Here is a 17,233-nt window from a genome sequence, read left to right as displayed (position 1 = left end):
TACATTTTTAAAACAGATGGCAAGTTTTTTTGTGTGGGGATGGTCTGCAGTGCCGGGTAAAAATTTAAAAAGTTTTAAATTTAATGTAGGTGGGTTTCTGGGTGGAGGTGGGCACTGCAGTGCAGCTGTTGGGTACACTACTTAGAAATCCATCATCAACTGCATTCTCAAGCATTATTTTGTAGTATTCCAAGAAACACTACTCATACTTTTATACACAGTGCCCACCCATATTAGCTCTGGGCCCACCCAAAATGTCAGGTCTGGCTAAGTCACTGAATGCTACGTTTCAAATTTTCCTCATTAGAGGGTCGTTAAAGGGTCGTTAAAGTTTTGTGCATCTGGGCCTTAGTGTTAACTGGTTCATTGGTGCTCTATAGTAAGTTACTGAATACTTCATAATACCTCTTCTACAATAATTTACCCAAATGGGATCACTAACCATACCTTTTAAAAAATATATATTACATATCATAACAGCAGATGCAATTCTTAAAAGAGTAGCAGATATATGCTGCTAAAATCAATCAAGGTGAACATGTTTATATTTGTTTGATCAACGGGTGCCATCAATGTGTGTACACAACAAAATTATCCCTACAAACTCCAAGAAAACAGGCACAGAGGAAAGATCTGCACACACTGGAATCCAAGGGAATGCTTCATTCTCCCAAAACTCTCCTGCCTTGAAGACTGAAGGATCTGTCAACCTGTGAAACAAGATAGACACAAGCGTTAGAGAAATGCTGCTAGGACTTCATCTGCCTCACCCACCAGCAACTTCTGTCTTAACGCTTTTTGCTCTTAAGGATTATTTTAATAGGTTTCTTGTTGCCATGTGTAGTAAGAATTTCAGGGAATTCAACTGATAGGGAGAAAGAAAAAAAAAAAACCAAGACTGACTCCAGGCTTAGAACTGGTGAATGAACTTGGCACATATATCATTCATACATGAGTTTATCACTCACAGTCTGATATGTGATCTAGAAGTTTCCTCTTGTTTTCTTTCTTTTCTTTTTAAAATATTTCCAGCTCTGTCAAGGACAGACATCTGGTTACATAAGCCTTTATTCACAACTGGGATTTTACACTACTTTATATCCTCCCTTTGGTCTGGTCATAGAACATTGCTGTCATACGAAGAGCCATGCTGAGTCAGACCAAGATCATCGAGCCTAGCATACTATGTCACAAATACCCAGCAGACCAAAAAAAGTAGATCTACTTCTCATAGCTTATTTCCAAGGATGAGCAATCTCTCCCAAGTCTATCTGGCTAATAATTTTCATAGACTTTTCCTCCAGTCAAGGGTCCTGAATCCAGCTATTAGGTGTCACCATTAAGCAATAACCATGACTCTTTCCCTTTGGGGAAGGGGGAAATGCTGCCTGTGCAGCAGCCCTAGACTCAGCTGACCCAAGCACTGGCAGACCCAATGGAGGGACTGAGCCACAGGACCTTTAGATGGATGTGGACTGTACGTACCACCTGAGCCACTGGACCAACCCAGTTCAGATACTTCTGTAACTGTAGGAGGTGTTCTTTGTGGACAGAAGGATACAAATCCTCACAACATAGGTGATGTCACCCATGGAGCTTGGTGTGGGATTGAAAAAGATGTAAGCTAAATCCAAAATCATTACTTTCACTCCCCCTCCCCATTTTAGCTTAGTTTCTAGAAGCTTTTGAGAAGGCCCTTAACCTTTTTCTGTCACATGTGACCACTTCAGTTCATTCTTGAAGCTTATTATAGAATACAACTCCATGAAGTGGGAGGGTATGCAAGGACTTGCATCGTGCTGTCCCAGAAGAACATCTTCTACATGTAAGTAGTTTGGTTTTCTCAAAGGACAAGCAGAACAGCAAATTCTCAATATGGGATTCCCTAGCTCCAGGTTGCCTTTAACACAAAAACAGGCAAAAACAGAACTAATGGTGCTGCTACAGGATGAGGCCAAAACTGTTTTTGGTGGCAGCAACCCCTTTCTAATATTTTATTACCTTTTTTTTCAGAAGGCAGCCTGGCACTGAAAGAAATGTGCCTCCTTGGGCTGCAGTTGGGATGCTAATCCACATAGATATTCTGAGGAACTGATGGGCCAAACCTACTGCCGTGTTGGGAGTGCTTTTCCAAACAGCAGTGGGCTGCGACTGTATGAGAAAACGTTCACATTGCAGCTCTGCAAATCTCCTCCATGGAGGCTAATGTCAAATGGGCTTCCAATGCTGCCAAAACTCTGACATGAGCTGTGTTGTGACCCTTAGGAGTCAAACGTGTCTGGGTGCGAGTGAAAGAAATGGTCTGCTAGCTAATTAGAAACTCTGCATTTACTGATGACAGACTCCAGCCTGTTAGGCTATGTTCATGTGGAGGCAATCAAAATCCTGCCCCAGCTTTGGCTGCAGAGCTGGCTGAGGCTTTTGGGCCCTCTGCTGTCTGGAATGAGAGCGAGAACCCTGTTATGCTTGAGATGAACAAGAGGGATAAGGATACCTTTGGAAGCTGTAGGATCCCCTTTGCTCTCCATTCCATCTTCTAGAAGAGGAGGTTGGGTTGGAAGTGAGAATGGAGACGGTTTTAAGAGTGTCATTATGCTGCTTGATCAAGATAGCAGCTTCTTGCAACTTAACTCTGAAGAAAATATTTCTATGGCACAGTATGTCTGCAAGCTTTTCTTGCACATCATAATTTAGGTCTAAAGCTTGAAGCCAAGTGAGTCTCCAGATGCCAATAATCATTGCAGATGCTCTCAATATGGTATCAAAAATATATATCAGGAGGATATATATTGGTTGGATATATATATATATGTTTTTTGTTTTGTTACATTTGTACCCCGCGCTTTCCCACTCATGGCAGGCTCACCAAAAATGGAGTTCATTGGCCCTCTCCAGAGTGTGTGTATCAGGAAACTTCATCACACTGTGAGAACTTATGTGGGCTGTAAATATAGCATTCTGAAAAATCTTCTTCCCAAAAGACTCCAATGTCTGAGCTGCTCTCCCCAGAGGCACCAAGGAATGAATGGAAATACTACAGATGAGCAATTATTAAAGTGATAAATTTTCAGTGTTAGCCATACAAAAGGAGACAATGAAGAACTAAGTGAGTCACTAGGCTGTGTACCCAGTGTGAAAAAAAAGTCACTACTGAGGCTTCAGTATAGCTAAGTGTTTATTCCATCTATACCAGGAAGTGAACTGTTCATTAACAAGTTGTATGAGCGCTGGGCTTTTGAAAATACTAGGATTCAAATATAATCAGCTGGCCCAAAGGGGATGTTTAGTTTTTTTTTTTTAATTTTTAGAAGTCTTTATTGTACTGATTTAGATACAGGACAAAATATAAACATCTGATAACATTTCCAAATTGTAACGGTAATATTGATACAGAAATAAACAGTGATCTCAATTCGTATCAATTCTAACTGAGATCCTCAAGTAACTTCAACTTTTTCATGTTTATACAGAAACTACTCCCTCCCGACCTAACCCCCCCCCCGTAACCCCCCGCCCCCCCCTCCCTCCCCCCATACCATACTGTAATACTCCCACCTATAGTCGGTCCAGTGACGTTCCCCCTACTTGGCATTCAGGAATGGTAGCCATATTCTCTCCCACTTAGGCAAGACCTTAGATTTAACTGCAGTCAATCTCTCCATCTCACACACATATCGCAATTTGGTAAGCCAGCGTATCAGTGGTGGCACCAAAGGCGACTTCCAACTCTGAGCCAGATTCACTCTTGCTGTCTGTAAGGCTCCCCTTGTCAGAAGCCATTCATGTTCTCTGAGACCTTCTGGTCGCTGACCCAATATAAATATTAGTGGATGCCACCGTACAGGTCTACCAACCCATTTTTGAAGGCGCGCCTGCACCGCCTTCCAGTACGCTTTTGCCTTAGGACATGTCCACCATATGTGGCCCATTGTACCCACAGCCCCACACTTCCTCCAACACTGTTCGGTAACCTGCGCAAACATATGGTGCAAACGCGCCGGAGTGAGGTACCAGCGAAAGAAAACTTTAATTGCATTCTCTTTCATGGACACTGACCTCGCTGAACGCATAGCCCCCCTTTCCAGCTGTAACCATTTTTCTTCCGTTAAAGTAAAACCTAATTCCTGCTCCCACCTTCTCCTATGTAGCAGTGAAGGCTTTTGGTGGGCGACCAAAGCCGCATATAGAAAGGTGATCATACCCCTTGTACTATGATATTGCACACACACTTCTTCCATTGGGTGCGTTTCCCTCTTAAGACAAGCTACATAATCATGCCCTTTCAAGAAATGTCTCAGTTGAAAATACACATAGTAATCACTTTGCCGCAACCGAAAGTCTTCCTTCAGGGTTTCAAAGGAAATCACGTCTTCTCCTACATGCAACTGGCCCATCATGTCCAATCCGGCTTCCGCCCAGCGCTCTAGGACAGGGTTCCCAATGCTCGGTCCGAACAACGGGTTGTTAGCTATAGGTGCCAGACCCGAGACAGGTGGTTGCCGTTCAATAAACATACGATCCCAATAATAAAAAGTGGCCTGCACAGTCGGAGGAAACCGCTCAACCCGCCCTCTATATTTATTGGGTAGCCACATTAAATTGCCCAGTTTGCGGGACCCCACCATGGATTGTTCCAAATGCACCCAGAGCTTATGGTCCTCCCCCCTGAACCACTCTACCGCCGACCTAGCCTGAGCAGCCCAGTAGTACCAACACAAATTCGGCACTGAGAGGCCGCCTTGATTTTTACTCCGATACAAGATAGCCCGTGCCAGACGGGGCCTCTTCTGATTCCATATAAAGCGCAACAGGCGATCTTGCAAACTAGACAAATAAGACCGGGGCACCCTCAAGGGGAGGACCTGAAAAAGGTACATTAGCCGAGGTAGGATGTTCATTTTGATCGCCGCTATCCGGCCCAGCCAAGACAGTCCCATATGAGCCCATCTATCCAAATCACTGTAAATCGCCTTCTGTAGTACCGGGTAGTTAACAGAAAATAACTCCGACTGTACCGCAGGAATCTGCACCCCTAGATATTGTATGGATCTGGTTGACCACTTAAAAACAAATGACGTTTGCAGCGTTTCAGACACTCTTAACGGCACTCCCACCGCCATACCTTCTGACTTATTGGCATTAAGCTTATATCCTGAGACTCGCGAATAGTCCTCTATTTCCTTTAATAGATTAGGCAATGAGGTTAACGGATTAGTTAGAGACAATAACACGTCATCCGCAAATAACGCGATTTTATATTCCTGCCCCCTCACCTCAACCCCGGATATGTTCACGTTCTCTCGGATGGCTGCCGCCAGTGGCTCCATTGTCAAGGCAAATAGCAATGGAGACAGCGGACATCCCTGTCGGGTGCCCCTCCCCAGCAAAAACGCACCCGAGTTCCCACCGTTGACCCTAACACACGCCTGTGGTTGAGTGTAAAGTGATTGGATCCAAGATCTAAACAAGGGCCCTATACCAAATCTGTGCAGCACCCTATCCAGGAACCCCCAGTGGACTCGATCGAAGGCCTTCTCCGCGTCCAGTCCCAACAGGACCAACGGACAGGCCCGCGACCGAGCCCAGTGCATCAAGTCCAGGGTTCGACGCACGTTGTCCATGGCCTGTCTCTTCGGCACGAATCCCACCTGGTCCGGGTGGATCAAGGTAGGCAACAACCCCCCTAAACGATTAGCAAGCACCTTAGCCAAGATTTTTACATCCGTGTTCAAAATTGATATGGGACGATAGGATGCACAGTCCGCGCCATCCTTCTGAGGCTTAGGTATTACCGCCACCCAGGCATCTAACATAGTTCTTGGCAATGCCTGCCCGTCTCTAACCGAATTGATAACCAATGTCAAGCAAGGCGCCAGTTCTCGCGCAAACTTCTTGAAAAACTCATTAGTAAAGCCGTCCAGGCCTGGCGCCTTGCCCGTCGGCAAGGCCTTAATAACCTGCAGCACTTCTTTTAATTGCACTGGCTCATCCAGTTCTCTTTTCTGCTTTTCAGATAGCTCAGCCAGCCCTCTGTCAGCTAAGTATTGGTCTATCCCCCCAACCTGCACGGCAGCATCCTCCCTGTATAGAGACTCAAAGAACTGAGCAAACCGCTCTCTAATTTGAGCAGATTTATACAACATTTTCCCATTCACATCTTTCACACGCACAATGTGTCTATCAGCTCTCAGCTTTCTTAATTTCCGAGCCAATAACCTCCCTGGCTTGTTAGTCCCTTCATAGTACACCTGTTTCAATCGTGCATGAACAAACTTCAAGCTCTCCTCATGTAACGCAGTCAATTCCAATCTCACATCTTGCAGCTTGCGGTAGTCTGCCACCCGACCAGATGCCCTGTATTTTATTTCTAGGTCTCCAATTTGCGCCATACATTTCAGCAGGCGCTCTCTGTGGGTCCTGTTTTTGTGACTAGCACACTTAATAAAATGTCCTCGTGCCACCGCTTTAAAAGCATCCCATACCGTGCTCAAGGATGGCCCTGAGTCCATATTGATCTCAAAGTACTCCTTCAAGACCGGAAGGAAACCCGCCACAATCTGAGGATCCTGCAATAAGCAATTGTTAAATGACCACCTGAGGTCTCTTCGCTCCCCCTCTAAAGAGGGAACGACAACCCATGCCGGGGCATGGTCTGAAATTGTAATATGGCCAATGGCGGATTCCCCTCCCCCGTCCGAAAGAGTCTTGTCTAGGAATACATAATCTAGTCTAGAGTAAGACAGGTGTGCTTGAGAATAAAAAGTGTAGTCTCTGCCTCTCGGGTGACATAGTCGCCACCAGTCACACAGACCCATTTCTTCTACTAAATTCCGTAAAGCCCGTGAAATGTTATAATCAGCTTTAGCAGGAGGAGCCGACCTATCCAGTCCAGGTTGCATGGTTGCATTGAAGTCTCCCGCCATGAACACCCTCCCCCGGGAGAAAAGTTGCAATTCCCTGTGAAGGTACTTAAAAAACCTTTCCTGGTGTTCATTAGGGGCGTAAATATTGGCCAAAGTAAACTCCTCCCTCTCAAGCTGCACATGCAGAAAGAGGAAACGCCCCGCTGTGTCTCTCTTCATATGGAGAACCTGTATGTGAACATCCCTATGAAACAGGATAGCAACTCCTCTTTTTTTCCCCCCTTTAACATCAGAGGCACAGTATACTCCCGGATACATTTTGGAAGCCAATAAGCCCTCATGCTTTGGTAACATGTGCGTTTCCTGTAAAAACACCACCTTCGGGCACATTAAGCGTAGCTCACGCTGAAGGGCGTGGCGCTTGTATGGAGAATTAAGCCCTTTGACATTATATGTAAGCACTTTGAAATCAGACATTAAGCTTACTCAATATATCACTCCTATAAAACAAAGCAAGATTAACACTCAGACCCTCATATACCCAAACCCCCATCTCTCCTTCACTGAACCTTCCGCAGATAGTATAACTCTTCATCCTCCCTTCTTTACCCCGTAACACATACATTACCTGATAGAAGACCCCCCCACCCCCCCCCTATACTCCCTCCCCCCCTCCCCCTCCCTCCCCTAATTCCACTAGCGAGGATTTTAATCCCCCGTCTAGGAATGTGAAAGGAAGAACCCATTAACCCAATCAGCTACCCAGAATCCCTCCCTCCGCCCCCTCCCCATCCTTACCCCTACTCATCCCTCTATGTTCTCTCCTCTGTATTACAAAACCCTCCCCCATATGAAAATAAATCGCCCTTTTCCCACTTCTCCTTTCATACCTTTCATATTTTCCTTCCCCCTTCACTCTTAATTATATAATTATGTTCAACATAAACAGGTTAACACGACTCTCATCTATAGATCACCGTACAGGATCATACTGTCAATTCAGGTGCCTGTCCGAGTCTTTTTCACCTTGCCCTGGACACGCTGCCATTTTTGCAGCTTGGCTCTCGTTGTCGGATCCAGTTCCGCTGGTGGGCCATCTGTGGTTACCAGCCCCTCGGATCGTAAGGTCTTCCACACTTCCTCCAGGGACCGGGCTCGATACAAATGCCCTCCCGTGGTGAAGCAAAGGGCAAAGGGGAAAGCCCATCTGTAGGGAATTTTATGTTTCGTTAGGGCTTCCAATGCTGGCTTCATCCCTCTCCTCAGTGCCAAGGTGTGTGCCGACAGATCCTGGAAGACTGTAATTTGCGCGTCGTTATACTCAATATGCTGTACTTGGCGCGCTTTCTGCAACACCTGCTCCTTTATGGTGAAAGTGGAAAAACAGACCACTATATCTCGTGGTCTGTTATCCGACCGTCTTCCTAATGCTCTGTGTGCGCGTTCAAAGGTAATGTCCAGAGAGTCTATCAGCTTGCTACAAAGCAACTTTACAATGGCGCCAACATCTTCTTGTTCCCCCGCTTCCGGAACTCCGCGAAACCGCAAATTATTGCGGCGCCCTCGATTTTCCAAGTCATCTAATTTAAGTTGCATTTCAGCATGCGATGCAAGTACCTTAGCCAGACGAGTCTCAGTATCAATCAACTTTTCGGCGTTCTCGTCAACTCTCACCTCCAAGTCTTCCACGCGGCCTCCCATCTCCCGGAGATCCACGCTCAGCACGTCCATCTTTTCCAGGATTTCCTCCTTTGACGCTTTGATTTCTTTGCGGATCTCCGATAGAAATCTCGCCAAATCTTTGGGCAGGCTCCGCTTACCAGATGATTTACTCGACTCACACAGCGAGGGAGCTGAATCCGAGTCTGAATGAGAGGCGGGTGCAGATGAGAGCACATGGCGTCGCGTGGTCCGGAGCGCTGGCTTCTCTACGGTACGATCACTCTCCTTCCGAGCCGTCGCCATCTGTTTCGACGGGGACTTTCTCTTTATGTTCCACACCCCACGGGGAACGTTATGTTGCCAAATTTAGCCCGTTTGACAAGCTGAGGAGCGCTATTATAGCTCAATTACAGAGGGTGGCGTCGGAGCTAGATCCCTAGGCAGCCATTCAGGTCCGTGACGTCACTTCCTTTTTTTTGGGGATGTTTAGTTTTAACCATCACATCTCATGAAGCAATAAGTAGCTGGGAAGAAGTAATCTAGTAATTAGAGCACTAAATCAAGATTCAGGAGACATCTTGAAACATAAATTTAAGATCACCTTATCCATTATCACCTCCAATTAAATCCCTTTATCTCCCTATGTTATTAGGCACTAGCTGAAAGCAAGATGCTTGTCTTGATCAGGCTTTCCTAGACAGCAAATTAATTTAAAATTATCGGTGGCCTTATGGTCTTCTTTCAAGCCTTCTGTTTTCAACCAGCAAAAATACAAACCAGAATTGCCAGGAATACCCCATGAGCCACTACTTGTCAATCTTTTTGTGGCCATAACCCCATGATCATGACCAAATAAAATTGTGTGAATCTCTGGAGGTGCAGAATAGTGATGCACCTATGGAGAGCCCACCCAGGTCACGAACCAAACATGAGCTTTGTTACCCCCATTTGGGTCCCGACACACAGTTTGGGAAGCTCTGCCATGAGTGTTATTTATTTTAAGACAACAGTAATGAATCTATATAATATGCTTAGGATCCTGGAAGATGGAGTCTATTGGGACCAATGATGTGCCTGGGCCCAATGCAGTGCAAAGACAATCCTATATAATAATTCTCACCTCCAACGTTCTAATGTGCCTGGTACCGTGGCTCCCTTGGAGGTGGTCTGCTAGACAGTTTAGAATGCACTGACGTCAGTGATGTCACTGACAGCTGATTCCAAGGCAAGGGGAGGAGTAGGGAACACGCAGAGCGTGTTTCCCTACTCCTCCCCCTGCTTGGGAAACAGCTGTCAGTGCCCCCCCCCCCCTCAGCGCAACACCCAAGCCCCTGCCCTGCAAAACCGCGAGCCAGGCAGGGGGAGGAGTAAGAAAACACGCTACTCCTCCCCCTGCCTACCAATCAGCTGTCAGTGCCCTCCCCCTCGGCACAACACCCAAGCCCCTCTGCCCCGGCGCACCACCCAAGCCCCTACCCCCCCCCCCCCCCCCCGGGCACATCAACTCCCTCGCCACTCGCAGCCGCCAATACTAACGCTGTCCGGCCGCTGCTGCTTCTCCTGTGGAGCAGCAGCGGCTGGTACAAAAAGAAAAAAGCCAAAAAAAGATTTTTAACCTGAAACGCGGCTCCGTAGACAGCCATCTGGCATTGGTTGTCGTCACTGCAGCCGCTCCTCCTCTGCCCGCCACGTCACTGCCCCTGCAGGAAGACCCCGGAGGAGCGCAGCGACGTCAGAGGGGAGAGGAGGAGCTTCTGCAGAGATGACAGCCAATGCCAGATGGCTGTCTACGGAGCCGTGTTTACTACTACTACTTAACATTTCTATAGCGCTGCTAGGGTTACGCAGCGCTGTACAATTTAACATAAAAGTACAGGCCCTGCTCAAAGAGCTTACAATCTTCAGGTTTAAAATCTTTTTTTGGCTTTTTTCTTTTTGTACCGGCCGCAGGAGACGCAGCAGCGGCCGGACAGCATTAGTATTGGCGGCTGCGGGTGGCGAGGGGGTTGATGTGCCCGGGGGGGGGGGGGGGGGGGTAGGGGTTTGGTTGATGCGCCGAGGGGGGAGGGGAGGGTCGCTGGACATGGGTGGCTGGAGGGGGGCAGGGGGAGGGGAGGGTCACTGGACATGGGTGGCTGCAGGGGGAGAGGAGGGTCGCTGGATATGGATGGTTGCGGGGGGGGGGGGGCAGGGAAGAGAGAGGTGGGGAGGGGATCCTGAGACCAGATGGGTGGCTGCAGGGGAGGGCAGGGGAGACAGAAGGGACGCTGCAGGGGGAGAGGAGGGTCACTGGACATGGGTGGCTGCAGGGGGGCAGGGGAGAGAGGTGGGTCGCTGGACATGGGTGGTTACAGGGGGGGGCAAGGGGAAAGGAGAGGAGGGTTGTTGGACATGGGTGGCTGCAGGTGGGCAGGGGAGAGGAGGGTCGCTGGACATGGGTAGCTGCAGGGGGAGAGGAGGGTTGCTGGACATGGATGGCTGCAGGGGGGGCAGGGGGAGAGGAGAGTCGCTGGACATGGGTGGCTGCAGGGGGGGCAGGGGGAGAGGAGAGTCGCTGGACATGGGTGGCTGCAGGGGGAGCAGGGGAGAGAGGAGGGCCGCTGCACATGCGTGGCTGCAGGGGCAGAGGAGGGTTGGTGGGGAGGGGGTCCTGACCAGATGGGTGGCTGCAGGGGGGGCAGGGGAGACAGGAAGAACGCTGCAGGGTGGGATTACCTTGCTAGCGCCCGTTTCATTGCCTACCGAAACGGGCCTTTTATACTAGTATGTTATAAAGGCTTGGATAAGGCAGCCCAACATGGTGATAATTTTACTTGGTGACTGTTAGTGTATTAATAATACTAGTAGTAATAATATACTGTTACCTTTGTAGACATTCTCATCACTGGTTGCTACTTTCCCCTGCAGGTCGTTGGGTTTCAGTCTCCAGGGCTGTAGCATGTTCCTCCTCCCGATGTATTCCAAATAGCTCAATTTCCGCCTGGGTCAGCTCCTCCAGAACTTGCTCAATGTAGCTGCTAAGGTCTGCTCTTTGTCCGCCATTACCTGTCTGTGTATATATGTCCAGATCTTCTGATCTAATGCCTAACTCCCTGCAATACTGAGAGTCTTGTGTGGGTTGTACCAATTCTACTGGAGGCTTCAATGAAATTAGCTGCTCAGAGTGGCTGCTATTCTGGGATTTTCCTTGGAAAGGTTCTTCAGAGTCCCTCAATCTTCCTAAAGTATCGGGATCTGTGCCTTGAATTACTTGCCCTGGTGCATGTTCTCTGCTGACATCTCTGGTCACACTACACATAATCACAGTAACATCAGAATCATAACTGTCAGAACTGTTGGAGACAGTGGTAGCCTTCTCCTGCCCTTCTTTCCCAGTCACATCATCTTCTGATGTCTTTTCTATCATACTCAGAGATTTTGTATCTTCATCCTCATCTGTGGATGAATCAGGAGCTGTGTGGCGCCGAATGCGGGAAACAGCCTCTTGCAAATCCTTGGCATACAACCCACGTTTCTTGGTATAGTGCTTTAGTGGTATTCTTTCACTGTTTGGCTTGTATTTGCTAAGATTCAGTCTCCAGTCAGCCTCATTGCTAGCTTCCTGTGAAAGTTTGAACTGAGGCCAAACCCTAGATTGCATGGAGAAATGATCAAGATCATTATCTCCAGGGCATCTACTGGACATCTTTATATGGCTTCCCAAACTATGGTCATGTGAGAGTTTGCCATCACTGTAGAGGCCTGACTTTGTGTCAGCCCCACTGTTTTTTTGATCTTCAAGGAGTTCTAATTGAGAGAAAACCTTTTCCTCTAAGGGCACTGGGCTAGCTCCAACGCCTTCAGGTAGTCCATCAGCCAGCTCACTTGCTTCAAATGGATCAGTGATCTTACCTTTGCCAAGACTTTGGTCTTTAGCACAATCATCAAAGTTTTTCTCCACTGGAAGCACAGTTTCGGCAAATAACGCCTTCTTCATAATCAATCTATCAGCTACCTCATGTACTAGATATGGGCATGAGGTCTTCCTATCTATGGCATAATTTGGCTCCTTTTTGGCCTCTATATTTCTTATATGTTGGGAAGATTCCATCTGAGTGCAACCAAATTCCTGAAAAGGCAGGTCAGATACAGTTCTTGCAGCTGAGTAACTAGCCATCTCTTCTACCACCACAGGATCCATGATGTTTTCTTTCAAAAGGTTTGGCTCTTCCACTACATCAATATTGTGTTCTTGGAGATTAGTTTGAGAATGGACTTTCTCCCACACATTCAAGTTTGCTTCACCCACTACAGGTAATGTACTGTCCATTGATTTAGGACTTCTCACAGCCCACTCATCAGCTGATAAATCATTTACAGTACTGCTGCTTTTTCTGTCTATTGCATTTAGCTTTGGATATCTGCATCCTTCACCTTGTTGATTATTCACATCAAGTGACGGCTTGTACACAATCCCCAGACAGAGAGAATATTTTGTGGGAGCCGCTTGATTATTTAGATCTTCTACAAAAGAACTGCAAGTCATGGGATCTTTTAGCCTAAGGTCATCTTTGGTTTTTGTCACCTGGCTCCAAACATCAGCCAGACCCTGATGAACTATGGAATCTTTCATGGTTTGAAGTGGTTCCTTATTCTCTTGCCTGTGAGTGCTATCATTCTGATGTATGTTTGCTATGCTAGTTGCATTGCTGTCCTGTTCTGCTTCCAAAGGGTTCAAGTTTGTAAGGGAAAGACTTAAAATCCTAGTTGATTTTTCCTTCACGGTCTTAGTGCTTGGGTGATGGAACATTTGCAATTTATGTGCATGACCATTTCTTGGGATACCAAGCTCTCCGTACATACTTTCACTGTTGCTACCATGTGGAAGTTTGTTCACTTGATGACTCTGATGGTTCCTTAGAACCAGCTCCCGCTGAGGAGACCTCAGAGGAGGTCTGTCATAGATCTGCTCATTCTGTTTATGAAGAGATTCTGGAGAAATTTCCTGGGTCTCTGTTGCTCCATATTCCTTTGCAACTTGTTCAGGATGTAAATATTTTACCCATTGTTTCCTAGGTGGGAAAATATATTCAGCCCTAACAATCACACAAGTGGCATCTATGATAAACATTCCATCATTCTCCACTGAAGATGCCTGAGGTGTCTTCTTTGGCTTTTGAACTAGTTCATAATGCTGCTCTGCTGAAACCTGTGGCACACTTGAAATGTCAGTTTCCTGGGTTTTGGGACTGCCACTGCTTTTCTGAAAATCTTGCTCCAAGCCATGCTGCCACCTTGAGTCTTGGGTTGGAAGACTGTTAGCTGCCCTGAGTTCTTTCCACTTTGGTAAACCAAAGGTCTGAGCATGTATTGATATTTCATGTTCCTCACCAGCCCTGATCATATTATTCTCACTAGGAAACAGATTTTCTTTTTCCAGTCCTGACCTTTTTCTATCCCATGAGCCCCATCTCATCTCAGTGTCCCTCAAGTGTTGTGGGATGCTTTGCTTGGGCAATGTATGGCTGGCATGCTGGAAGGTCTCATCACATGGCTTGCAGGAAGTTTGATCTTGGAGTCTAGCATCATTTGCATGACGTGCCTTGAGATGACTTGTCCATTCAGGCATCTCTCCATCATAGTGCTTCTGCCGGTCTACATTCTTAGATACTGTTTTCTTATCCACAGGCTGCCAACGATTAGCTGTGTAGCTGAAGCCCAACCTATAAGGCAACTTATCCTTGTGTGCATTATAGGATTTATCCACAAAAGGGTTAGAGGGGTTTTCTTTGATTTTATCTTCTTTTACAGCATCCTGGTTTTGTACATGATGGGTATTTGGTATCTTATTCATGCTGCTTCTCTTTTTCTCCTTGGCCCTATGTTCTGCATCTGGTCCACCAGCCTTGGAGGGCATGTAACTTTTCAGCCCTGCTTTTGAAGGTAAAACTAAATGCTGACTTTCTGCTTGGAATCCAGTAAGATTGATCGGTCCAGGCTTCTTGCCCATTCTGACATGGCTCTTCATCAAATTTGCTTTCTTGAGTTTTTCCTCTAGAGAATTCTTGGACTTTGGTGGTGGCCTTTCCCATTCCACAGTCTCATAAATGTTTTCTACATCTTCTTGCATTTGAGATGGTGGTGGGGCATTCTTTCTCTGGGATGTATTATCGTCAGGCTCTTGGTGTTTTAAGAATTTGCTCCACGTGCTGAAGCCTTGAGGAAACTTCCAACCAGACATTACATTTCTGTAGGTCTTTGGGTCAAACTTTATCTTCTTTTCAGTACCCGAACTGGTCTCTTCCCTTTTGGTTTCTACAAATCTACTCACATGTTCTTCAGTGATATTCTTCATGGCACGACAGGGTTTGTTTTGTTTTGGTTTGAAACACTCTACGTACTCTTGATCTTCACCCTTTTTGCTCCTATTAGACTCCTCCCGCTGAAGTCTGGATCTCATTGCTGTTCTTTCATATAAACTGGCCTTCCCCAGCTTTGCCCCTTTTGAAGGTTTCTGAACTGACCTATCAACTAGAGTTTTCTTTACTTTAAGAATCCGATGCTGAGCTTCATATGCGGGAGGTGGGATGTAAGGTGGGGGCAGTACCCATTTTTGTGGAATTTTTTGTTCATTTTCCTTTAGACTGTCTGACACACCCAGCTCTGACCTGCTTCTCATCATCATACACATCTCATAACTTGGTAGACCCTCAAACCCGTTATAGATCTCTGCATGCTCGGACCATCCTTGAGGAAATTCTTTACCATTCCTAGGTCTTTGGTACTGAAATTCTTCTTTCTTTCTCCCATCTAATCCAGATGGCGGCTTCTGACTGTGGCCCCATCTTCTGCCAGACTCCTGGCCTAATGTGGCTTCTTTTGCTTCTGCAAACTGTGCCCAAGGTGGATAGGTTAAATCCCTATCCCTATTATGCCTGTGATAAGGGAGTTCCCATCTCTCATATACAGAGTCAGGATCTTGGGACCACTCACTAAATTCTTCTCTTCTCCTGTGCTTCCCAGATTTGCCAGGGCTTCTCCAATCCACCAGTGTCTCAGAAGGTCCCTTCCTCCGTTTCCTGACTGGGTCCTTCACTTCCTTTCGAGGTTTTTCCTTGTTCTCTGGTGGTGCTGCTGCCTTTCTGTCTCCTTTTTTCACACTTTTAGTTTTCTTTTCATTCCTCCTCTTCCACTTTTCCTCCTGAATGTTTCTTCCTGAATAAGTGTGCATAGGAGCAGACTGCCAGCTGGAAGAATCCTGCATCAGTTGAGGACTGTGAACTCTAGTACCCTGGACCGGTCTGTATGGCAAGTCGGTTGTATACTGCATTTCAAGATACCTGGAAATAAAAGGAATATGTATATTAGTCCACTGGATTGTCTGCTAATCCTTAATAGGTCGAGTGAAAACCAATCATCCATATGTTTCATACTCTGCCATCTAAAATAGAGCTCATAGCACCTTACAGCATGTTATACTATACATCCAAAATACATTTATTTTAAGCTACACATCCTGGAGAAAGTCAAAACTACATCAGAGAAGGAAAGGCAGGGTGAAGTTTTCTACGCAGACAAACAGAAGAGGTGCAGGCACACTGTATAGTGATGTGTACAACAGATCCAATGAGCTGGTACTCACCTCTAACTGAAGAAGAGCCTTTTGGCTTCTTGTGAGCATGCACAGGTATTCCTGGGCTCAAACTCCCCCTCCCCTCAGTCTACCCTTTTTGCGCATTCAGACCAGTTGTAGTTCTCCACCTCTCTCCACAATTATACATACAAATTAAAGAGTAGGAAACGTAAAATAAAATAAACAAAACAGATAATTGCTTTCTGGGCAGAGATGTGAACAGAAGCAGGGCATCAGCACTGTCTCCAAGAGTTCCAGAAACCGATCCACTGCAGCAGCCCTCCCGTCCAACAGGGTGTACCATTGCTCCACCTCCACCCTGCCCAAGCACATAGCAGGTACAGGTGCAGCACTCACCAAGGAGTAGTGACTGGCCTGCGTGGATCAGCTCTCACTTACACATTCCAGTATGCCTCCTCTCAACCCCCCCCCCCCCCCCCGTGCTGCCCAGCCCAAGGAGCAAAAGGAAAGCTGAGGCATTGTAAACTGGAATTTGGGGGGGGGGGGGGGGATCCTACCAACTACTAAGGGGGAAATGGACCCTCTTCCCTCAAGATTGGGACACTGATGCCCCTCCCAAGCTGAGGCTTTCAGATGCCATACCTCTGCTACCTAGCAAACTGGGAAGACTGATCTCCACCTCCCCGCATTTCCTCCTGCTACCATGCCTCCTCAATATGCAAAGACTCTGATGCCCACAACTGGGATGGGCCAGATGATTACACCACCTTCATCAGACATAAGAATAGCCACACTGAGTCAGACCAATGGTCCATCTAGCCCAGTAACCCGTTTCCAACAGCGGACAATCCAGGTCACAAGTACCTGGCAGAAACCCAAATAGTAGTAACATTCCATGCTACCAAACCCAGGGTAAGCAGTAGCTTCCCCATGTCCATCTCAATAACAGACTATGGACCTTTCCTTAAGGAATTTGTCCAAACCATTTTTAAACCCAGATATGCTAACCACTGTCTTCTGGTAACGAGTTCTAGAGCTGACCCATTCATTGACTGAAAAAATATTTCCTTCTATTTGTTTTAAAAGTATTTTCATATAACTTCAATGGGTGTCCCCTAATCTTTGTACTTTTTGA

General features: G+C 46.7%; 1 protein-coding gene across 1 annotated transcript in view; it reads right to left on the bottom strand.

The window, feature by feature from the left end:
- Positions 1–354: 354 nt before the first annotated feature.
- LOC115465935 overlaps positions 355–17,233 on the bottom strand; it is a 36,994-nt gene continuing 20,115 nt past the window's right edge. The window contains exons 3-4 of the mRNA XM_030196821.1: positions 11,390–15,844; positions 355–710 (exon numbers count right to left, since the gene is read on the bottom strand). Coding sequence (XP_030052681.1) covers positions 11,407–15,844 — 4,438 coding nt within the window. The 3' untranslated portion in view covers positions 355–710; positions 11,390–11,406. The remainder of the gene's footprint in view (positions 711–11,389; positions 15,845–17,233) is intronic.

Source organism: Microcaecilia unicolor, chromosome 3, assembly GCF_901765095.1.
Source record: "Microcaecilia unicolor chromosome 3, aMicUni1.1, whole genome shotgun sequence".
Taxonomy (NCBI): Eukaryota; Metazoa; Chordata; class Amphibia; order Gymnophiona; family Siphonopidae; genus Microcaecilia; species Microcaecilia unicolor.
Note: the sequence above shows the minus strand (reverse complement) of the source record. Positions and strands in the feature narration are given on the sequence as shown.